Genomic DNA, 23,565 nt, shown 5'->3' on the forward strand with positions numbered 1-23,565 from the left:
ACAGTGGTGGCCGCAAACGACTTGAAATGGAACGTGGTGTCGGGAATGTTCCGACCCTTCGTGGAAGTGAACCTGATCGGACCTCATCTATCCGACAAGAAGCGCAAGCACGCAACCAAATCAAAATCAAACAATTGGTCGCCAAAGTACAATGAAACGTTCCACTTGTAAGTAGAAGTTTCATTCGTTTTTACGTCAATAGTAAATAGCAAACATTTTGTTACTAATATATGTCTCAGTGAAATGTGGAGGGCCGGGCACTCAACCTTGCGGTACACCAGACATTTAATTTTGTTTGTATCATATTCATTTTTAACACCAAGTCCACTTTTTTAGCACCATCGGAAACGAGGAACAGTTGGACTACTTCGAGCTGCACATCTGCGTGAAGGACTACTGCTTCGCCCGTGAGGACCGCCTCGTCGGCGTGGCCATAATGCAGCTGAAGGACATCGTCGACAAGGTGAGCCTCATCGGGCGACGTTTCGTCGTTTGCAAGTGTGTTTTCAGGGTTCGTGCGCGTGTTGGTTGTCGTTGGGCAAGAGGATCCAGATGGACGAGACCGGGTGGACGATTTTGCGCATCCTGTCGCAACGCACAAACGACGAAGTGGCTAAAGAATTCGTGAAACTGAAATCGGATATTCGTCAAGAGAACCCCCTTCCGAACCAGTGAAACGGCAGTGTTTCTCTGTAGCATCCCCTTAGCGCTACAAACTTACAGCTGTGTTCATAATCCATTTCAAGCAGTGTATAAAAATTAATTGTTGAATGGACCGTCCTTACAGACTGTTGACGTAAAATTACATGCAGTTTGATATCATTATATATAACATTTAAATAATATTTATGTGCCTCCTCACCCGAACATTAAAACAATAAAATTTATTATATGCCATTCACTAAAAAAAAAAAGGAATTACATAAATACTTGTCTAATCACACAAAATATTCAAATGTAAAAAGTACGCAATAAAAAAAGCATAACATATTTACATTCCTCTCATGTATTTGTACTTAAAATGTGATTCAAGTAGTATAAGAGATTAAGTAATAAATATCATAGATATTTTTTTATGCATGAGGGACTTTGGACCGCAATCATGTGTGCAACATGGTTTTTCATTAATATCTTTCTCTATTTGCACAATGAGTTTTGTGTTTTCACACTGTACAGAGTGGCTTCGAAATGTGCCCCGCCATATTTTTCCTGCAAAAACTATTCTAACTTGATAATTTTCTACGGAACACTTGCATTCATTCCCCTGAGAAAATTTTGGACAGACTGAATTGAAAACGCCAAGAAGTTTTCGTCTCCAAAAAGTAGATTACTTGAAAATGAAAGTTAGATTGATCTTTGAAGAAAAAAGAAAATTTTGTTTCGTACTTCAGCTCTCGATTTGAAAACATTTTTTTTTCCAGTCGCACTGGGCCACTCTGTACACCAGACATCTGTGTCTAATGAGAATACTTGAAAGCCTTACATATTTTCGTCATGCGTTCTCTCTAAACTTCTCGCTTCTAAATAAATGTGGACATTCTGCATCGCATTCTTCACTGTGATATTCAAGTACAGTGTGTATTTGTGTCGTCTGTGTTGTACTACATGTGCCGAATCGCAACTATGTGTCTAGCAGCGTTCTTTTCTTACAAACCAGCCGTTTCTCACAGCACATTGTATCATGACCAGCTGCATTATATACAAGTTGACAATATATATTACCATCGTTTGATTTTTATACGTGGAAGCTAAATTGTATCGTTTTTTGGAGAAAGAAAAAAATACGCGTTTCTTTGTCTAGATTTAAGTGGTAGTACGGTTGGGATATGTCGAGAACTGATTAGATAAATTTACTGAAAATTCTACTCATCTGTATCAATCATGATCTTCCATACTGTTTGAAAGGACAAAAATTATTAATCACGAATCTGTTTTATGTCGCGCGAGCGAGAAAAATTCAAAGTTCCTTCAACCGACAACATTAACATTGACATAAGACAGGTGTTGGTGATCTTTATCATATCCATTTGCGGTGCTCTCAGTCCATAATTCATGTTAGACTGAACTTTCATACAATAAACTTTCTTGATGTTGCTACAAAAATATGTTTACTATCTCGTTAGACTTCTCTCCACCCGTGTCACGTTAGACAAATTTTTATTTTCGATGGTTGAATGTTTATTCGTTTGTTTTAAGATTCGCTGGTAAAGTCTGTTGTTTCAAATCGTACAAATCGTTATGATAAAACTTACCTGTACATGAATAGTTACATTATAAAGGTTTTCTAGATTATATTCTATTCGTAATTTATATGTATGTAATTAGACTACATGAATACATGTCTTTTTTAATTTTATATATTTTTTTTCACAAAAATGACCAAGCATGTAATGATATACTAATGTAATCACAAATTAACGTAATTTATGTATAAATGCATAATGTTAATACGTAATTGTAAAGAAAAAGAATATAAATTTAAATCGTCCTGTTTACTTGGGACTTATTAAAAATAATGTATTCTTGTTAAATCCTTCAATCTCATTTTCAGATTGAACGGTTACTCTGTTGTAAATAAAAATATTGCTGTAAAGAATTACATTTTAATGAACATTTTCAAATTCACCATTATTATAACATGGACCATTGTTTGTTTATTTTTAATTATTTCTAAACAATATTGTTAGCCTATCAAAATGCGTAAATGGATGATTGATAACGTTCTCAACATTTTCGTAGGCTATTTCTATGTTGATTTGTTACTGGACAATGTGCTCCTTGTGACATTTTATTTGTCAAAAATATACGCATTAAAGCATCACAATACATACATTTTGAGATAAACCACCGACACCCCCTCTCCATCACCCACACAACCAGAGAATTAACTCTATCCACACACTGCCACAAGTTTATCTACTAACTTCTTCAAAAAAGAAAATCTTAACTGTCGAACATGTAATAAAAATGATAACAACCATTACTTTCATTTGAAAATTCAGCGATACGATCAGGTTCCTTCGTCCTTGGCCTCTCAAAACTCAAACATCGTACAGGTAAGTAGGAACAAGTTACTTAAAAATAACTGATGAACTAAGAAGTCAGTTGGTACTGTTCAAGATATGAAAAAAGATCCCTTCAGATCAGGCTGGCATTTCTTGACAATTAAATTTTTAATTGGTTTAATTTTAATTAATTGACATTAATTAATGAGTTTTTTGACACTTTGTTGACGTGGCATAATCAGGCAAGGATTTTTTTTAATTTGTGACAATCTAACCAAATTTTGAAATGACATTGACAACCAGAATTTTTTGCTCGCGACTTTAAAGAACATATTCTCGAACTAAAATTTTACGCGCATGCACATTTGACCCTTACATTTTTTTGCCCACGAGCCGCCACTGGCACGGCGTAATCCGATTCAGCGTCCAAACACAGATTTACACAAAAATTTGAAAAAACAATGTGTTTCATACGGTGATTACGAATCAATAAGAGAAAACCATGAGAGGATCGTTTTTATTGTGAAATAAGAACAAACTTACTATGGAATGTAAGTTGAACGAGCATTATGGACATGCGACGAAAAAGTACGTATTTGAACGGCATTTTGGGTATGTGTCTTTCACAAAACATCAAATGAAACGATTTCAATACAATTAAGCTCTAAAACAGGGACGATACTTACATTTTTAATAAATTTACAACAAACTTTTGAAACACGTCACAGAAAATGTAATTAGTACTACCAACTGTAGAACAATAAAAGTCAAGCCTCCTACGATTTCAATGATTTCATTTACAATTATTGTTTAAAATGAATTAAATACTTAATTACAATATTCTTTATGCAGGATTAGTTAATGAGTTGTGAAGAAGTTTTAATTTAATGAGTGGGACAGTTAGTGCCGTTTCTATCATTGGAAAGTGAGAAAATTATGTTTCGTTAATAAATAAAGTTGGTGCATCTGTTTCTTTTTCCAATGCAAGTTAATTTTGTTTCTGATTATACAATTATCTATTCGCGCCGTTTTAGATGCAAACTAATTAAATAATTTTGGTTTTGACTATGGAATTATCCTGTGGAACTATCCACAGGAACTATCACAGGGAACTATTTTATTATAGAATAGAACTATTTTATTATAGAATACTGCACTTTGCCACGAGAAGTAGTAAATCGTACGGTCGGAGGTCGCGACTGCTGTCAATCTGTCAAAATCGCTGGCATCTCTCTCGCCAACTTTTAGGTTATGTTGTGTTGTTTTGATTGCTAAAAGTGTTAGTTTAAAGAGAACGATGGAAACGAAACCGCAAAAGATGCCCAAAGTGGCAAAAGTGAAAAACAAAGCCCCCGCGGAGATCCAGATCACCGCCGAGCAGCTCCTCCGCGAGGCGAAAGAGCGCGACTTGGAAATCCTTCCTCCGCCCCCCAAACAAAAAATCTCCGATCCAGCCGAACTCGCCGACTACCAACTACGTAGACGCAAGCAATTCGAAGACAACATCCGAAAGAACCGAACGGTGATATCCAACTGGATCAAATACGCACATTGGGAGGAGTCCCAGAAGGAAATCCAGAGGACCCGTTCGATCTACGAGCGCGCACTAGACGTCGACCACAGGAACGTGACGATATGGCTGAAATACACCGAAATGGAGATGCGAAACCGGCAGGTGAACCACGCGAGGAACTTGTGGGACCGCGCGGTGACAATCTTGCCCCGAATCAACCAGTTCTGGTACAAATACACCTACATGGAAGAGATGCTCGAGAATGTGGCCGGGGCGCGCGCGGTGTTCGAGAGGTGGATGGAGTGGCAGCCCGACGAGCAGGCCTGGCAGACGTACATCAACTTCGAGCTGAGATACGGCGAGATCGATAGGGCGCGAGAGATCTACGAGAGATTTGTTATAACGCATCCAGAGGTCAAGCACTGGATCAAATACGCCAGGTTCGAGGAGAACCACGGGTTTATCAACTCGGCGCGACAGATATACGAAAGAGCGGTGCATTTCTACGGAGATGACCACCTAGACGAGAAACTGTACATCGCGTTTGCTCGATTTGAAGAGAATCAAAAAGAGCATGACCGAGCTAGAGTCATTTACAAGTACGCTCTCGACCACATGCCTAAAGAACAGTCGAAGGAACTGTACAAGGCCTACACGATTCACGAGAAGAAGTACGGCGACAGATCAGGAATCGAAGATGTCATCGTGTCGAAACGTAAATTCCAGTACGAGCAAGAAATTTTGCAAAATCCCACCAACTACGACGCTTGGTTTGATTATCTAAGACTCGTGGAGGGCGAAGGAGACGTCGATATAACCAGAGAGACTTACGAAAGGGCCATCGCGAATGTCCCCCCGACGAATATCAAGCAGTACTGGCGCCGGTACATCTATCTCTGGATCAACTACGCCCTCTACGAAGAACTAGAAGCGATAGATTACGAAAGGACGCGACAAGTCTACAAAGCATGTCTCGACTTGCTCCCCCACAAAATGTTCACGTTTTCCAAGATTTGGCTCCTTTTCGCGCAGTTCGAGATCCGTCAGAAAAATCTGACCGCTGCTCGGAAAATTCTGGGGACGGCTATTGGAAAGTGCCCCAGGGACAAGTTGTTCCGGGGGTACATCGACATCGAAATCCAACTGAGAGAGTTCGATCGCTGTCGCATTTTGTACGGGAAATTCCTGGAATTTGGCCCGGAAAATTGCGTGACTTGGATGAAGTTCGCAGAATTGGAAACACTTCTCGGGGACATGGAGCGAGCTAGAGCCATCTACGAGTTGGCAATCAGCCAACCCAGATTAGACATGCCCGAGTTGTTGTGGAAGGCTTACATTGACTTCGAGATCGCGCAAGAGGAGCCCGAGAAGGCTCGACAGTTGTACGAGAGACTTCTGGAGAGGACTTCGCACGTGAAGGTGTGGCTGTCGTACGCCAAGTTCGAGCTCAACAACCAAACCGAAGACAACATGAACTTGGCTTTGGCCAGGAGGGTCTACGAAAGAGGAAACGAAAGTCTGAAGAGTTACGGCGAGAAGGAGTCAAGAGTGTTGCTCTTGGAAAACTGGAAGGAATTCGAAAATGCGCACGGGAGCGACAGTACAAAGGAAAAGGTCAATGGGAAAATGCCCAGAAGGATCAAGAAGAGGCAGAAGGTTATCGACGAAGATGGCGTCGAACAAGGGTGGGAGGAAGTGTTTGATTATATATTTCCGGAGGATGAAGCAAGCAAGCCGAATCTTAAGCTTTTGGCCGCCGCCAAGAACTGGAAGAAGAAGAAAGGCACGGAGGATGAAGAGAACACAGCGCCAGAAGTGTAACGAACATGGGAGAGTTGGAACAACCAATGACGATGCGCCGTGTGACGTACGCCAATCGAATCGCAGCAATGGCGGGCTACTAAAAACAATTGCCGAGATGTATATACACAAGTGTAGTTTTTTTATTTGTAAGTCATACAGTGAAAATAAATGAATTTGAAGCGGCAGAAGTTGATAAAAATCCGAAGTGGAGTACAAGACTATCAACAGTATTTATTCATCCTTAATTATCCTTACAAAATGTTCGATTAAAAGCAACGCTAAATGAGGGACGTACTACACAAAAACCATAGTTACTTTAAAAAAAATCGTCTTGATAACAGCCAATAGCTCTCAGCTTTGATGAACACAAACGCCAAAAAATCTCGAGAGGTCAACACTCAAGTCTTCAAATACTTAAGTCCTCCAAAAGTTGGGGTTCTGTTGGAGGCGTCGTTCAAAGTTCGTGTACCAGTTTTGCACGGCGGACAGAGGAACGTACGTCGCGTTGGGGTCTGGCACCATGTGCGGTTGCGTGGTGCTGTAGCTTAACACAAAGTTCATAAAATTATCTAACATTTTGTGGGCGAAAGTGATGTTGTTTGAGGGGTTGTTCGGCGATATCACCTCGCTGATGTTCGATAACGGTACAATCGCGATTCCTATCTGCGCGTTGTGCACGATGTGGCTCTGCCCGAACAGTATGTTCATGGAGTTCCCCATCTCCTCCAATTTCTTCAACGACGAAATCTTGAAAATCGCCGACGGCTTCATGTTGGAGATGTGGCCCAGGGGTTGCCAATTCGGGGGGGCGATAGGGTCTGGCCAACTGAAATAAACTACACAAAAAAGTGTTTTGGGGGTTGATTGGGGTCAGTTGTGGTACCTTGCCCCGCCGTGCCCTCGGGAAAAGGTATGGCCCCAGTCAGGAACACCACGATGTGGTTGATACTGTCGGCGTCCGGAATTGTCGCGACGAACTGAACCTCTGAGATTGGTTGAAATTCCGTCTGAACCTGAAACAGGATTTTATTACTGGCACACACCACGTTTAAACACCCACCGGCCGCCCAGAAACAATAAGACCAAACATCGCCATCATCAAAAAAAATAACTGAAAACTCCAACTGTGGAGCAATCTTCTAGAACACTTCCATTGCGCCCGCAAGAAGTTAGGTTAGTTGCAACTGTCAAACAACAAAATCACTGGATCAATGCTGCCACCCCAATGTGGTGAAGTCGGATCGGACCCCCGGTGAATGTGTGTTTGTGAGATTAGTGTCCGCGATATATGTGTTACTCCTCGAAAATTAATACGGTTTATTTTTTTTTAATCATGGTAAGTGAAACATCCATCAGATTTCAACCGATTCATCACTGAGTATGTTGGTGGGATTGGGCCGATTCTGTTTTGTTTTTTTCTCGATCATGACAGATTGGTTTTGTTGACAGTCCGACAAAAAATTCAGAATTTTATTAAAATGAGTCATTCCACGATAAAACTGGTTAAAAGAGATGAAGCAGACACCGGAGTAAGTTTATTTTGTTGTGTATCAAAGCTAAGAATTGCTTGATTGGAAGTTGTGGCACACCTACATAAAAATCAATATTCACAGGCCAGCTTCTGTTTACAATGTCTTGTTTTTGTCTTGCCTTGATTTGATAAGATAATTGGTTTAGAGGAAGATCCGGAGATGTTGTATATGATTCATACTGCAACTGGGTTTCACTGTGCAAATATATTTGTTAGATGTTGACCCTTTTCACAAAGAGTGATTTACAGCAGTAGAAGCATTTACTGCTCTATAATCCTTTAATGTGGTATGTCCAAAAGAACAAGACTTGTCTGGATGTCATAAGGACAGTTATGTTGTATTTGTGAGTCACTCTGAATTAGTAAATGGGTCTCAGTGTCCCTCTTGTTTTACAGTGTAGGTCAAGGGATTAAATTCAGTAGAATTTACTTTGTAAAAGTATTGTCTCTTCTACAGATGGTTATTTACAAATTTGAAGTGAAAAATTCAAAAAGTAGTCCTGCAACAATAGAGTTAAATTGCACGCTTTATGGTTCATTAAGTGGCAAGATTTTCCGTTTCCAGGAATAACAGTTCCTGATTAAACATATTTTAAAGGTGCGTCTCTTGAGATTAATTTCGTAAAATTTGATGTTACCATAAAGATCTTGAGCTTTGTTAACTGTTGCAAAGAGTAAATTAGTTGTTGATCCAGGCGTGAAATTCATCACAAAGTGTCCAATAAGGAAATGTAATAAATTGTGATTTTTTTTATAATAAATAATTTAGTCGTGATATTATCTTAAGTAAGTTCTAAGTTTTGAGAACAGAAAAAATTAGACAAGTCTTGTTGGAAGTTTAGGAAAAGCATTAAGAAGTTGTCTGCTCTGCAACTTTATACAAACTAAAAACTAATCAACTCACTTTTATTAATAGATACTACCTATGTGGAAATAGTATATTGTACAACTAGTTATGAAAGTCATACTTTTTTTCATGAATTTGGAGTTTGATTAACGAGGGCGGAGCCCGAGTTAATCAAACAAATGAGTGAAAAAAAGAGACTTTCATAACGTATTGTACACGACATTTTTTTGCATTTTCTCATTACGTTTTTTCATTAAAAAAAGTCAACTTTCCTAATCAATGAAATCTTTGAATACATTTTTTCCTTTTGTTCCTGCACATGCAGTGCCGCAACTTCTCGTTTTGTGTCTGTTGCTCTGTTGTCTTCGCTTGTCAATTAACATAAAGTTGGAACAAGAGGAGCGCATCGCGTCGACATCGTCAACGTTCTAATCACGTTCTAATTGTGTTTTGTCTTTTGTTCCAGGTGATGGTAAGCGATGTCGTTGCCGGTGTCACAGTATGAGGCCTTGTTGGCGGAAGTGCGCGGCTTGAGACGCAAGGCTCAACGCGTACAACAGCTGGCGACACCTCTGCTATCGAATTGTTCTTCCGATGTGAATCCAGCAGTTCCTCTCGTCCACCAACAGGTAAAGAAAAAACAATAACCGTCATGCTCTTATTGTCCGTCTGATTACAAACAATGGCACGTTCGTAATTAATCGCTTAATTACCAGTCTGTTACAATCAGGAAGCCGATTGTTCGGCTACCGGCGAAATCGAATGGCGAGAACTCGGTGAGAGTTCGCTCAAAAATTAGACCGGTCGAAAAATACAAGAGATTAGATCGGTGATCAGGACAAGGTAGAAGAGTTGTTGTTTGAGGAGCCTTCCGCGAAGCATTCTCGCCTCTGCTCCGATTAAACAGCGTTCTTTTGTTCCGAAATCGTGCAGATTGGTTGTTCCTTATACGGATGAACGACTGTCGACGACATTGACCGGGATAAAATAACATCAAATTTAATTTCGTCGAGGACATGTACATTCGAGGTATTTTTAGAGCGGTGTTAGCTGACGGGGTGTAAACAGAAAGTTTTTTTTTTCTTGGAGTAATAGAGATGTCGTCAGTGTAATCATCGAGGAGTGTCTCGATTGTCAATTACAAAGTTTTATCTCGTGAAAATTAAACGTTTTGTCGTCTTCGAGTCAAGGTGTCGACCTCTTTCTTCACCTCGAACGTTATTAATAAGGAGGTAAGTCGAGACAATTGATGGGATTCGAGTGTTTAGTCTACGGTTCTCTCTTTCGAGAAACTTAAAGTAGTAAAAAGCTCACGTCCGGAAGAGACTTGATGCTCCTTGTAGCAATTCCCAACTGTATGGTAAAACAACACTAGGGAATTAGTTTTATTTCCACATTTTTTTTGAGGGAAGACTCGTCAAGCTAATTTTAAAGATTTTCAGCGATTTGGAGCCTTTAAAGGGCTCGTCGAACAAAAAAACGTTGTATTCAAATGGTTCTTGTGTAAATTGGGCTTTTTTTGGCATGAGTGCGCCAGTTTAAAACTCGAGTGAAACGCGTCGAATAACTACCTACTATTTATTGAATTAAATCTATAACCCACTTGTAGCTTATATAAAAATAGGTGTTTCGATTTTTGAAAAATAGATTTAGTTTTTTGTATTATTAAAAAAAAAGGAAATAAAAACTAGGCAGCCCATTGTACACGTGAGAGCATTAGCTGGCGCGATTTGGGATGATTTATTACTCCTCAATCGCTCACAGCAAGTTACCGACCCTCTCGTGCCTTTTTAGGAAACGAAAGAAATAATTTAGTTGCTCATTTAAGGTTTTAATATTCACACGATCTTTTAATGTACAGTCGTGAGCAATAAGTTTTGGTCGTCAAGGTCATTCTTTGACGCAATCGAAAATGCTCCATTGTAAAACAGTCGTAAATATCATAACCTATCATTATGTTGTATGACATTAATTGTAATTTTTTTCTCTATTTTTTGACACTTTGTTGACATGGGCATAATTAGGCAGGGAAATTTTTTAAATCTGTGACAATCTCACCAAATTTTGAAGTGACATTGACGACTAAAATTTATTGCTCGCGACAGTAAGTATGAGAAACAAATAAGACTTGGTGAAACAGCCTTGTAAAAAATATTTGAAATATTGATAATGAACCATATGTGTATTTTTGCTAAAAAACGACTTTTGTGTATCAATAAACAATCCGCATTTTTATAGTGATTCTTGCCTACCAAGTAAGTATTGCATTTTTTAAATTTTCAATACCAAAATACCACAAAAGGTTTTGGTAAAATTGAAATCTGTCGACATATTTACCTAACCGTATTTTGAAATTATCCAAGATTATTTGCTTTTAATCTGCAATTTCGTTTTTTGTGCCATACTTTATCTTAAAGTGATTTTTTCGACATCAGCTAAACCAACTTTATACTTTTATGGAAGTCCACGTAATAAATTTTATTTTTTAGTAACCCGATATTGTTTCTTTTCGTCATAGATACAGATTGTGAAAAACAATTGATATCTCCCTTGGGATTTGTCAAATTTGTTCGCCCTCCACATTGTTGGCAACAAACTCATGAGAACGAAACTATAGCAACCACATGTTCACGCAATCTTTCCTGCTAAATATTTTTAATAAAATTTTAACTTTTAAGTAGAGAGACTAAAAAATAAAATATTGTATGCACCACGGGAGATATTCATGTTTTTCCCCTCGGTTGACTTATAATTCCTCGGGCCAAAGGCCCTCGGATTATAACCACGTCAACCTTAGGGAAAAATCATGTTCATATCTCCCTTAATGCATAAATATCTATAGGCACCAATAGGACTCGTTAAAATAAACATTTTTTTTTAATTTATAATTTTTTCCGCAAAAAAAAATTCATACCCGCTCATATGTTTACACGTCCATTGATAACGAAGCACGAAAAAAGAATTATTCCATTAAAATACTCGAATGAAAAACAGTTAAAACTATTAGTATTAGAACAAGGATCGTCCTTTCTTCAAAAAGCTGTAAAGTTTTTATCGAAGGTAAAATAACAAGATCTAATTTTTTAATCGCATAAATTTTTCAATTTTACGAAAACTTTTTGCTTTGACAATTTTACGTCTTAAATTTGGGCATTTTTATTCTGGTTAGGCCCGAGAGCTTTAGCTCGAGGGTTTACCTTTGAATTAAAATGCCCAAATATCAACGAGTAAAATTGTCTCAAGCAAAAATGTCTAAGTGAAAATTGGGAAATTTATCAGATATAAAAAATTAGGTAGTTATTTTTGGCAAGATTAAATCCAGAATACAAACTTAATTATTTATTTGTAATACATACAGTTATTAAAAACACAATTATTAAAAAAACAATTCTGACAAATTCTGGCAAATCTGGCAGGAATAGCATGCAATTTTAGTCACTTTTGACAGATGACAGAGTCGTAGGACGTTTTTATCGCGATAAACATTTTTGATTGGATGAAAGCAAGCGCTTTGATTGGCTGAGCACGCACGGTTGATGTACGTGAGAATTAATCGCACAAAAACATTTTCACTCTCTTTCGTTTCAATTGATGATTATGCTATGAGCGAAGTGTCAAATTAGGGGTTAAAAAAAATTAAAAAAAATTATTCGATTAAAAAAAGATTAATAATACGTAAAAATGTTTATTTTAAAGAGTTCTATTGGTGATTAATTATAATTTAATTAAATTAAAAAAAAAATTAAAAACAACAGATAAATGAAAAACAAATTTAATAAAATAAAATAATATAAATTAATTACATAAAATGTACTTTTTGTTTATTCAAATTCGGCGTCGAGCATATCTGCTAAATTAATTTCATTTGTCATCTGAATCTACACTCTGGAATCTGAATATTCTTTTTGCCCACTTCCCTTTCAAAAGTTCCTACATTGCCACCGGTTAATGTGGTTAAGGTGTTTAAAGCAAACAACCCTTTTGTGTTACAACTTAGGACAGCACCATAACACTTGCCTTCACATGAGCCTTTTAATGAAAAATTAATTCGCGTTCTGCCTACACATTTATTTTCTACGGACAGAGATACAGAAAATGACTCACACAATGGTGCAATATTTAAGAACATGTTATGAACAATTTCGACATTTTATTCGTTTTGTTTACAGAAATAACTAGCAAAATTTAAGTGACTTCTAAATCATAGAGATGTTTGGTCTAAATAGAATGTCATTTCTCAAGTTGTGTGTCTTTTTCGACATAGACATACACTGACCGGCACAAAAAACGACTCACTTTGACTTTTATTAATATAATTAAGTAATTCATTGTCTTAGAAAAAATGTTTGATATCATGTTGTATTGATAAGTGTTATTTAAGTTATTCTTTGCCAAAGAATATCCGACAAACAAAACATTAAACACAGCAAATAAAATTTTAATGAAAAAAAAAGAAAAGTAATTTTTTAGAAAAAAAATTACGTTATGAAAAATTGCCAAAATTTGAACAGCATTTTGAATTAGTATCTCGTATTGTCAAATTAAACCTTTTAAACACGTAAATTAACCGACAAAAACACATGGAAGTAGCCCAAATTTTCTAATAATTTATTTAAACAAAACAATTGGGTTGCCATGGTGATCATAGCACTCCAGATCATTGAAAATATCCCAAATAAAGAAAAGTAATCACAAATATAATTTCAAGAAATTTAATAATACTATTCTCTAACTCTAGGTGTTTTGCAATGTCTCCGATTTTATATCAGAAATTACGCAAGACGTAATTTCGAAACTCATTTTTTTTAAGGATGTAATGCGGTCCATCTGCTTAACACGCCGGTTGTTTTTCTGATGCTGATGGGATGGGTGGGTAAAAAACGTAAAACTTTCGGTTTCGGCTGTTCAATCCCTTATCTGCAACGAGCGGGTACTTTCTTTTATGGCTACTTACTAATTTATTTACTGTTATTACTTTATTATTTTCGTATCCCACCTCCACCCGGCGGCACGGCAATTTTGCCGGAGTACATACACTATTACGGATAATACTATCAAGTAATAGTGCAGTGCTTATCAACATAATTACCGGCATCTTGCCTCCACATTTTGACTTTTTTGTGTTTTATGTTCTGTGTCAATATTGTAGTATTATTGTATTATTGCTCTTAACTTCAAAAGTTTAGACACATCATACTTGTGTTGATATTTATTAAACGTTTTCACTTTTCATTTACAGATTTGTCACTGGTTTATCGCTGCCTTCGCGCAGATATTTCCAAGGTCACGGTCCATGAGAGAGTGCAATACCTTTTTTTCTACCAATAACATTCAAATTCACAAATATTTTTCGTTGTAAATATTAAAAGTACAATTTTTTTGGTTGTATTTTCGTTATTTTCTCTGGTTGTGACAGAAGTTGCAGTCGTAGCTTTTGCGGTTTCCTTGTTTTAATAAAGCATATTTCCTAGAGGTTACTTCGCATTGGCGTACATTTTATAAAATATGATATACAATGTGCCGAAATTTTACCTACGAGGTTGTGGGACAACGTACAAAACTAAAAGCAATTAAAAAAAATTGTAGCTCAAAAATTAAATGTCATTTTATTTTTTGACAGAATTTTTTAAATATTTTTTTCCGAGTTCTACATGACGCTTAGTAGCTCGTGGTTAAAATTTTGCCGCGCATTTCTGGGACACTGTATTCTTCCAGTCCAATGTCATTAATTTCGGCCTTAAAGAAGTTAATTTTACAATTTCTGGCTTCGTTGTTGAAGCAATTTCCGCTGAAAACTTTCAGGATTATCTTCTTCTTTTCGAATCTCTGGTAACTCTTGCTTCTCTTGAGGTAATATCCAAGAATGGATCAATTTTTATACCACAATCACCGAAGTTTTTTTCTTGCAATTTGGCCCTATAATTCCAAGTATACTTCACGCATGATTCTTCATAGTCGTCACCAAATCTTGTCTTCACATCCTTCCAATATTTTTTTGTAGATTTATCTATTTAGCAGGTGTTAACTCTTCGTCTTCAACCCCCTACACGACGAACATTTTCGCCTCCCCTCATCGTTTCCTCCGTACCTTTTCCGCTTCCAAGGACCGACCTGGCTCCCTTTCGCTCGTCAAGCACTCGCCCAATTACTCCCGAACGCGGAGGCGATCGGGGCCCCCTCGAGGAGTGCATCGACCATCGCGTATCGATCTCTTCCGGATGCAGTTTTCGGCCTCTTTCCGACAATCTTGCCGACAGGCTCAGATTGTTGATCGGCGGCGGCGGCGGCGCACTCTCTCCTCGCTCCTGCATTGCACCACGTCCTAGACTCGTCGGAATCGCCGTCGTAGATAGACCAGCGCGGGTTCGCGCGAACTAATTTTATGTGCCAGACCGTCGCCGTTTCTAAATGCGAATCGGTGGAAATACAACGAGACAATTTCACTTTTCGAGAGGGTGAGTCGGAGGGTGCGTCGGCAGTTGCGAAAGTGACGGTGTAGTTGCAGAGTGCACAGTGCAAGGGTGAGTTTCCCAGTTTCACAAATTGTTCAAAGCTAAAACACCAACAAAACTGTCCCGATTTTATTTTTGTTTTTTTCGGAAATGTTTGACTTTGTTTTCATCAGACTCCAGAAACTGCTAAGTTGTTTATTGATTATGTGAAGAGCACAGTACAGATGATTTTTATTACGACCATCCGGTTCCCCAAGACGGTATAAACACGACGCAAAGTACACTCGAAAATTATCCAAAAAGGACAATTAGGTAATCCTGATTAATTCTTTTTTTTTTCGAAATTATTTTTAAAAACCTAGATCCTGGTGTACCTGTGACCTCGAGGTTTAATTATAAACTCATCTCGAAGGCTCCAGTGTGGGTTTTGCGTGGACAGATGTCCCACAATATATCAAAACAATTTTTTATCTGGTGCTTTCTACCGCCATCGCCGTCTCAATTCCATCACTTTTTCCCCGTTGGCTCACCCATTATATGTTAATCAGAAACCCAAAGAAAAGTGTTGCGTTCTGTACCGCGAACTCACCACAAAATTGTCGGCTTTCGTTTTCAAAGCTTGTTGTTTTTTACGACCTAATTCGGCATCAAACTCGTAGCGTTCGGTGTTAAAAGGTTAACCGCGGTGCAGAAGGGATTTTGAGGGCAAGGGAGTCGAAACAACCCTCGTGTCGGAGCGATAATTCCTAAGCCGGGATGTGACGGCTATGTTTAGAGGGCTAAGCGGCCTATTTGCGGATGTGTTAGTCATCCACGGCGACGATTAGCATTGTCGCCGAAGTACATTGTACCATTGTTGCGTGCGATTTTTATTAAAGAGGTATTTATAAAGATGTTGGACGGTTCGAGAGGAAGTCGTTAAAGTCGGAACGGTAATAACCGGGACGAAAATTATGTTTTTATGTAATGATCTAAAAGGGTAAAGCTGTTTGTGTGGTGATGGTTGAGATTTTAGAGGGGGCAAGTTAATGTCAGATGTGATAGGTCTTGGGTGGAGCACGGAGGCAGAAAAAGAACGGAATTTTGTGAGGTAGTTGATATTTTATCTGGTTTAATGTCAGAGGTAACGATCTTGTTCGTATTTTTAGTTTTTTTTTTTAATTGTAATTGTGTAATTCATGCAATTCAAGGATTCTCGGTGTCCCTAGTCAGATTGAGAATGTAGCCAGTTAGAGAAACAAAATTCTGTGCTCCAAATGGTATAATTTGCCAACAAAAGGATCATTTACTACTAACCGATCGTTTTGAGCCTCTTATTTACAGCTTTGCCATAAAATTGACAATTCCCATTGTCACCTAAATTTACAACAGCACAAGTACTTAGCAGGTCCTAAATAAAAATTATTTTCAAAGTTTAAATTGCATTTAATTCAAAATCTAATTGGTGTTTTTTCCGCTGGTTTCGTAAATAATTATAGGAAGTCAATCTGGATAGGTTAGTAAAAAAATCAAAATTTGACTTTTTGGTAAAATTTACTTTTTTCGTCTTTTTTTTAAGTGAAAAATTATCAAAAAATTGTTAAATGTACCTTACCAATACCCAATTTCGACAATTTTATTTAATTAGAAGTCGCGATTTCTCGCGTTCGCGTATACAACGCCCGACCCTGTATTTTTTTTTTTTTTTTTGAGACTCATTAAAACCTTTCTCTCGACATTTGCCATTTTCACAACTAACATCTAATTACTGAATTAATTTTCGAGATGGCATTTTGCCATTTTCATTATGCGCTTTGGCACCTCGAAATGCAGTATGTCTACAAAAAATGTCATCAGAGTTTTCTTTGGATTTATAACGCATGTCTTAGTGTTACCAGACAGTTTTTTCGATTTTATCTGACAGACGTCACTTTTTTGACCCCTTCAGTTTAATTTATCATTAAACAAAAAAGTATTGAAAACGGAGAATTAAGAATGCAAAATCTTGCTTGCAAGGACATTTTGCAAACATGTCCATTTTGTAAAACGTTTTTTACACTTGACCACAGTGTAGCTCTATTTAGAGCATCTGGCAGTATTCAGCAGGGACCGTAAGGGCAGGCGTGATCAGAGATGTGAAACATCGATTGGAGGAAATCCAAAGAAATCTTTGAGACATCTTTCGAAGAAAATAAATTTGTCCGTTGATATACTTGTTTCGTTATTGTCAAAAACGATTTAAATTTGCAACCACGTAAACTACATGAGGTATTGCCACCTACACATGTTGCGTGTCGATTTTTTCAAAACACCAACTTAATTTAAGTTTTTTCACCGATGAGGCGTGGTTGCACTTGACAGGATATGTAAATTACCGAAGAGGTCTAATGTGGGGTGCCACGCAACGTGATGTAAACACCTTTGCGTCCCATCAAAATAGGTGTGTGGTGTGCTTTATCCAGTAGAAAGTTAATTGGGATCATATTTTTTCACGTAACGATTAATGGTGAAAGATACAGGAATCTGACACTATAGCCGTTCATAAATCAATTTCAGCTGACAAGATTAGTAAAGGATACTTCTAACAGGATGGGACAACGACTGGCACTGCTAACTAGACAGTTGATTGTCTGGCGCAGAATTATTTGATGATCGAATAAACACAGTTTATGTTGTTTTGGGATAATGGGATGCTATGATTTTTTTTAACGTTGGACACACTGTTTGATTTCCGTCACTAAAGTGCCTGACATGTTGCTGAATTTCCTGCGATGTGCTGAATATTCTTCTATTGCAAACTAGTAAAACTGACAACAATGCACTGGACATTGACGTTATTTATGAAAGTCAAAAGAAAAACCAAAAAAATTTGGTGTGTACCTTATCAGAACTCGCGGCATGTTTTGCTTCTCGCTCCAACAATTTTGCTTCATATTGTTCATGCTACATTATATAAATTAAACAAAAATAGTTAATTATTATTTTTTCGCGATTGCACTGATTCTACTCTTACATGCTGCTCCGCCACAGTTTTTTTTTGTTTCCCTTTTTATATTTTCGTATAAAACCCGCAATTGTTTGCTGCTTCTCGATCCCGTTTCCGCGCACGCGTTAAAATTGGTGGCAATTTCTTCCCACACGGAATTTTTCTTTTGGACCATAAATGCCTTCGTGCATTTATCTTCCACTATATGTTTATATCTGAAATAGATAATAAAAGAGGACTCAAGGATTGGAACAGGAGGAATAAAGATTTTAGGTTATGTCATGGTATCACATTCATAACAGATGAAAGCAATAATAACAAGCAGGAATACTTCAATAGGGATTCCGAATAAGTACTCACTTTGCCACCACAGAAAGAAGCGTTTCCTTTTCCCGCTGCGTAAAATTTCTGCGCTTCGTCTCCATGTTCTTTATGATAAATGTTAACGTCAACCCTACATCAACTAGCAGCGTACCTAACTTACCGACTATTTTTCAGCGTTGCCACATTCACCTCTAATTAATGGCCAATTATGAAATGAACGATTAACGGACCATTAACTAGTTTTGTGCAACCCGATTTTTTTTAACAAACCGTCAAAGTTGATGGACCGTTAGTTAATCATTAATTAACAATAGCTTTGTGCAACCGGGCATAAGTGTTTATTAAGTGTCTTATTTTTCTGGACATGTTTAAGTGAAAATAATAAGAATTAATAAATAACTGAAACTCGTTGAGCAATAATAAAACAATTTGAACGTAATTCAAAGCAATTGAATTTTATTTTGAATTAAATAAATGTCATAATTTATAGTTACCATTTACCAACATAGTGTGAAGAAATTACTACCTAGTGTTTTTTAAATTTTACCAACTTAAAGCAACAGGTGGTGGTTTTTTGATTTTTGAAGGGACTTTAAGCACCGTTCACGTTGTTTTGGCATAATTGGAGGTAATGATTTTTTTTACGTTGGACACTGATTTCCGTCACTAAAATGCCTGACATGCGAACCTATCAACATGTTGCTGAATTTCCCGCACTGTCGTGAGTGTTCTTCTGTTGCAAACTAGTAAAACTGACAACATTGCACTAAACATTGACGCGATTTATAACCTCAAACTTAGAAAAATAATTCAACAGACAGACAGACAGCTTTACTACCAAATTAAATGCAAAATTTCCATAATGCGAAAACAACCTGAATGCATTTTAATATGCATGAAACACTCGAAATTCAGCTAAATAAAATGAAAACGACACATTTGACCATTTCATTTATAACTACCCTTAAACATTTCACGAAAGCTTTGGAAGGTAATTTCGTTTTAAAACACCCTTGGAAGCCATTTTCCGTAATAACTTCTGTGCCGAGTTTTCCCTCACAATTTCTATCAATACGCTTTCCATTAGCCGCGTTACCATCCAGTTTTTTTTTTAATCACCTGTCATTACTACTTACCAGGTTAATTTAATTTTCTCTTAACTGACATTCCAGCTAATCCGAGACCGTACCGCTCATCTCTCTTTTACCTTTTTTTTTGTGTCTCCGGGTTAAAAGCCCATTTATATTAAATTATTTCGTACACGGAAGGTCTTACGTACCAACTGCACGACTTTGACCTTCACCCCCCATCAAATCGATAGTCCTGGGGTCGACTCCATATCAGGCAACTCTTTATTTTTATTGTGGAACACGTGCTCCAAGCCGCATATTCTCGAAGGTAGCATAAATACGGACAGGAGTTTCTTGTTTATGACGTTAATAAACATCGATCGGTGTAGAATTTGCCAAATCAAACGTAAACGATGTTCGCCAAACCGGAAGTTTCAGGAAGTATTTTTTTAATTTGGACAGGAACGTCCCGGTAAAACTTTGTCCATTATTAATTTGGTTTGTGGGTCGAGTAAGTGTTACGAGCGGTCGTTGTTAATTTTGTCGGTTTGTTGGAAGTGTCTTCGTTTAACTTATTGAATTTGGCTGGTTTAGTGAAAGTTGCGGTTTAGACAGTTTGGCAGCATGTGTTGGGCAATTTCTATTAATACATCCTGACTAGTCTTGTAATCTATTGAAAATTTCTTTCATCCTGACAGTAGGAGGACATTGAAGTGTAAAAAATTTGTTGGTGTAAATTAACCTTCCGGCAGGACTTTTCTTAGACTTTTGGTGAATTTTAAAGGACAGTCAAGGTCGAGTGTACAACTACTTATTGTACATAATTCATTTTATTAAGTAAACTCAAATAAATGAAGATAAGAGAAGATGAACATGAATACAGAGTGTCCCAAAATTCGCGCAACAATTCAACAGTACACTGCTAAGTTGAAATTTAAAAAAAACCTAAGGAAAATGTGGAAAAAATCTGTTGTTGGTAACACACAGGATTTATCCCAATAATGCAATAGTTATTTACAGTAAGCGTGAGGAAGGCAAAGCTTTCGTTCACGCGAATTGCATGAATAAAAATAAATCATATTTTTGGACGGATCTGTTGCTGTGAAAAAAAATAATAAAAGACAAAATAAACAAAGTTCTGTAATGCCAGTAAAATGGTTGTGTGCACGTTTGTGGAAATTATGGAAATGGAAGTGTTATGTGTTCCTGATGATGTCCTGGAAGAAGCAAATGCCGCGAGGTACCAAATGTTGCCTAAAAAGAATTGGAAAAATGTACGAGTGAATGAAAACCAGTGAGCGAAAAACGATGAGCGAAAGTGAACTAAAAAAAAAACCTTGATCCACTGATAACTACGGATACAGACTCACTTTCTAGGGAGGCATCGAACAAAACATCATGTTCTAATTGAGGTGTCCTTGAAGTTCTTGGACGACCTCCATCTCGACAGATTGCGTCGTCGTTGCATGCGTTATTCCTCAGTTTAGTCTTTTAAAAACATCACAGCTTGGACGTCTTCTTAACGGGTTTCTCTCACCATAAACTCCAGCAGGAGCGGTAGCATTGTTTCTATACATTCTTTCAACACCAGATGCATGTCCGCAATCTCATTGTTTAACAACATTTTAATGTATAATAAAGAATGCAGAACCATAAAACTCGAATAAAATCACAAATAAGAATAGAAATTATAAATGTGAATTGCGACGAAGAACTTAAAATTCGAAAGGCAAAATGAGAAGAACGATATTGCCAGATTTTTTTTACAATCACGCTGACTCACATTGGAAGTAATTTTCATCTCAATTAATTTACGTTGAACTAATTTACAGACGAAGTCAAAGGCAATTAAGGGAAAATAGAGACAAATGTATTTCATGGAAATGTTACAAATGAGAAAGTAAATGTGTAATTGCAAACCGGATTCTAATCCTTTAAAATTGTTCCACTAGATAGCCTATAAAAAAAAATTGTCAAAATATTTTCCAATAATCAAGATAAATGAGGTCGAAGGTGTAAAGAGCCTTTATAGCTTTGAAACCAAAGGAAATGGATTTTTTTTAAATGTCATTGTGATCTTCTAACATTAGTTAACAGTCTACAAAAACCAAATTGTGAAAATCTTGTTGAATAATCAAAATAAAAGTTAAAAGTGTAACTCGTAAACCTTTATACTTTTGAATCTAAATGAGATGGATTTTTTAAAATATTTTTCTCATGATCCTTTACCATTAATTGACAGTGTATAGCGTTGGCTTGCTCGCATATTTTGGACCGCCTGTATAGTACAGACAAACTCAACGAACCTTTGACTCGATTTTTATTCCTACAAAGTTGTCAATAAAAGATAATAGTATATTAAAGAACAAGTTTTATTAGGATTTATAAGGCACGAGTCCCAGGTGTAGAAAACGAGAAATGAAATTTTCAAATTATAGGGAATTTTGTATTAATTGGTAATTCAAGGTAACGGATGCAACTACTACATCTGCAACAGATGTTAGAAAGTAGAGTTTTAAAGTTAATATTGGAAGTTTTTCGGTGTAAATGACAATAATACACTGAAATATTGGTAAAAATGTTTTTAGAGATCTATTAAACCACGAGTGCTTTAATAGATAGCCATAAACGACTTCACAATAATGGACCTATCACAAACATGCTTCCACACCTTTTCAATTGGGTTCAAATCAGAAAACTGAGGAGGGCCAAAGTATCTATTCTTTTCTTTCTGAAGCAATTTTTAACAGTTTAGATGTACGTTTTTTAGAATTCAAATCGTTTTGTTGATACTGAAACCCAGTACCTAGCTTTACTTCCCTTTTTTTGTTTTTGCAGGTTTCTGTATTTAACATTCAACCTGTGATTTCCATTTGAAGAAGCTTCATTATTACATGATGTGTTTCATTATCTTTTCCCCCCATACATACCTTCCCATTGTGTCTCAAGTATTGGCTGCAAAAAAATCCACGTCACTAAACATCCCTGAATTTAGAATCGCTCCCTCCACAAAAACTAAAAACTGCTTTATTCACAACAGTCACAGACGAATATGTTGTGATGAAAATAGACGCAATATTGTAGTGGTTTATTTTGTATTCACAAGTAATTCACATTCTGTCGTGAAACTTTTCTTAGGAATTGATAAAAGTTGCTTCGAATGACCCCAATTTATTGGAAGTATCGAGCGGAGTTCCTGTAGCTTTATCACAAATAAAGTTGCATCGTCTACCCGCCAATGTGCATTTCATCAATATATTTTAATTTTTACTGCATATTTTAGCACAATAAAAAAATCTGGAAGAATTTACTCTTGGCGAAAATAATACAAGACCTTCGATGTTATGACCGTCGCGTCGTTCTGATGAAGCTCTTGACGGAAATGAATTCAAAATTGTTATTCTATTAACATACAACAAGCGAATCGTTGAAATCTTTTCCAATAATAAAAATAAATAAGGTCCAAAAAGGTAACGTGTTAACATTTAATTAAAAGAGTTCCGTTGAGTTGTTCTGAAAATATTTGGTCGCCCTATACAGGGTGTTAGGGAATGGTCTCCCAAGAATTTCAGGGAAAATGTGGTCGAAAACCTTTATACGGTTTTTGGATAAATTAAACCGTTTTCTGAAAATAAAATTGTTCCCTGCTGTTTTGGGACTGCTGAATATTGCTTTGTGCACGAAAAAAAAATCTGAAACGTCTGTAAACTTGGCCGAAATCGAAAAGTTGTTTTGTAGGTTAACAACAGCACAACAGTTGCTTTAAAATTGACGTTTCTTTGACATTTGAGCGTAAAATCTGCTTACCAGTGGCGTCACGTTTGGCAATGAAGCTGGTAAATTACCCATTCTTACAAATGTAAAATGTTGCTAGTGTTTGTTTTATAAATTTTCTTCATCATTAGTAAATAATAACAAAATGCACAATTATAATTCCAACGTCTAAAATTCGTGAGGTATGATTTATTATAAAGTAGCGTTTTATGTGCGCAGTTATTAATAATTCCATCGTCTAAAATTCATAAAGTAGCGTTTGAGACCACAAATTGTCTACG

General features: G+C 36.9%; 4 protein-coding genes and 1 long non-coding RNA gene across 19 annotated transcripts in view; 3 read left to right on the forward strand and 2 right to left on the reverse strand.

Annotated features, from left to right (window-relative positions):
• Nucleotides 1-2,824, forward strand: part of unc-13 — a 307,874-nt gene extending 305,050 nt beyond the window's left edge. For all 13 annotated transcript variants that reach the window (XM_069056452.1, XM_069056444.1, XM_069056445.1 and 10 more), the window contains 3 exons: nucleotides 5-167; nucleotides 337-463; nucleotides 511-2,824. In XM_069056452.1, the coding sequence (XP_068912553.1) occupies nucleotides 5-167; nucleotides 337-463; nucleotides 511-675 (455 nt within the window). In that variant the 3' untranslated portion in view covers nucleotides 676-2,824. The remainder of the gene's footprint in view (nucleotides 1-4; nucleotides 168-336; nucleotides 464-510) is intronic.
• The window catches only part of LOC138137144 (uncharacterized), a 145,852-nt gene extending 142,090 nt beyond the window's left edge, over nucleotides 1-3,762 (reverse strand). Inside the window, exon 1 of the long non-coding RNA XR_011161572.1 lies at nucleotides 3,692-3,762. This is a non-coding gene — a long non-coding RNA (uncharacterized lncRNA). The remainder of the gene's footprint in view (nucleotides 1-3,691) is intronic.
• A 441-nt stretch (nucleotides 3,763-4,203) lies between these two features.
• Nucleotides 4,204-6,509, forward strand: crn (pre-mRNA splicing factor crn). The gene has a single exon (XM_069057027.1). It carries the CDS (start codon nucleotides 4,303-4,305, stop codon nucleotides 6,337-6,339), a length of 2,037 nt encoding a protein of 678 aa, XP_068913128.1. The 5' UTR covers nucleotides 4,204-4,302; the 3' UTR covers nucleotides 6,340-6,509.
• Nucleotides 6,510-6,527: 18 nt separating this feature from the next.
• On the reverse strand, nucleotides 6,528-7,521 carry LOC138137569 (protein OPI10 homolog). The gene is made up of 3 exons (XM_069057028.1): nucleotides 7,382-7,521; nucleotides 7,205-7,334; nucleotides 6,528-7,157 (listed from the first exon to the last, which is right to left on the reverse strand). The coding sequence occupies exons 1-3, from the start codon at nucleotides 7,418-7,420 to the stop codon at nucleotides 6,736-6,738; spliced, it is 591 nt and encodes a 196-aa protein (XP_068913129.1). The 5' UTR covers nucleotides 7,421-7,521; the 3' UTR covers nucleotides 6,528-6,735.
• Nucleotides 7,522-7,527: 6 nt separating this feature from the next.
• Nucleotides 7,528-23,565, forward strand: part of LOC138137565 (adenomatous polyposis coli homolog) — a 29,048-nt gene continuing 13,010 nt past the window's right edge. Inside the window, exons 1-2 of one of the 3 annotated variants that reach the window (XM_069057023.1) lie at nucleotides 7,528-7,657; nucleotides 9,166-9,328. In XM_069057023.1, coding sequence (XP_068913124.1) covers nucleotides 9,179-9,328 — 150 coding nt within the window. In that variant the 5' untranslated portion in view covers nucleotides 7,528-7,657; nucleotides 9,166-9,178. Of the gene's footprint in view, nucleotides 7,658-7,830; nucleotides 7,851-9,165; nucleotides 9,329-14,982; nucleotides 15,221-23,565 lie in introns of those variants that run through there. The other 2 variants (XM_069057024.1, XM_069057025.1) reach the window with 2 other exon arrangements.

The sequence above is a fragment of the Tenebrio molitor genome, chromosome 8 (assembly GCF_963966145.1).
Source record: "Tenebrio molitor chromosome 8, icTenMoli1.1, whole genome shotgun sequence".
NCBI classification, from domain to species: domain Eukaryota; kingdom Metazoa; phylum Arthropoda; class Insecta; order Coleoptera; family Tenebrionidae; genus Tenebrio; species Tenebrio molitor.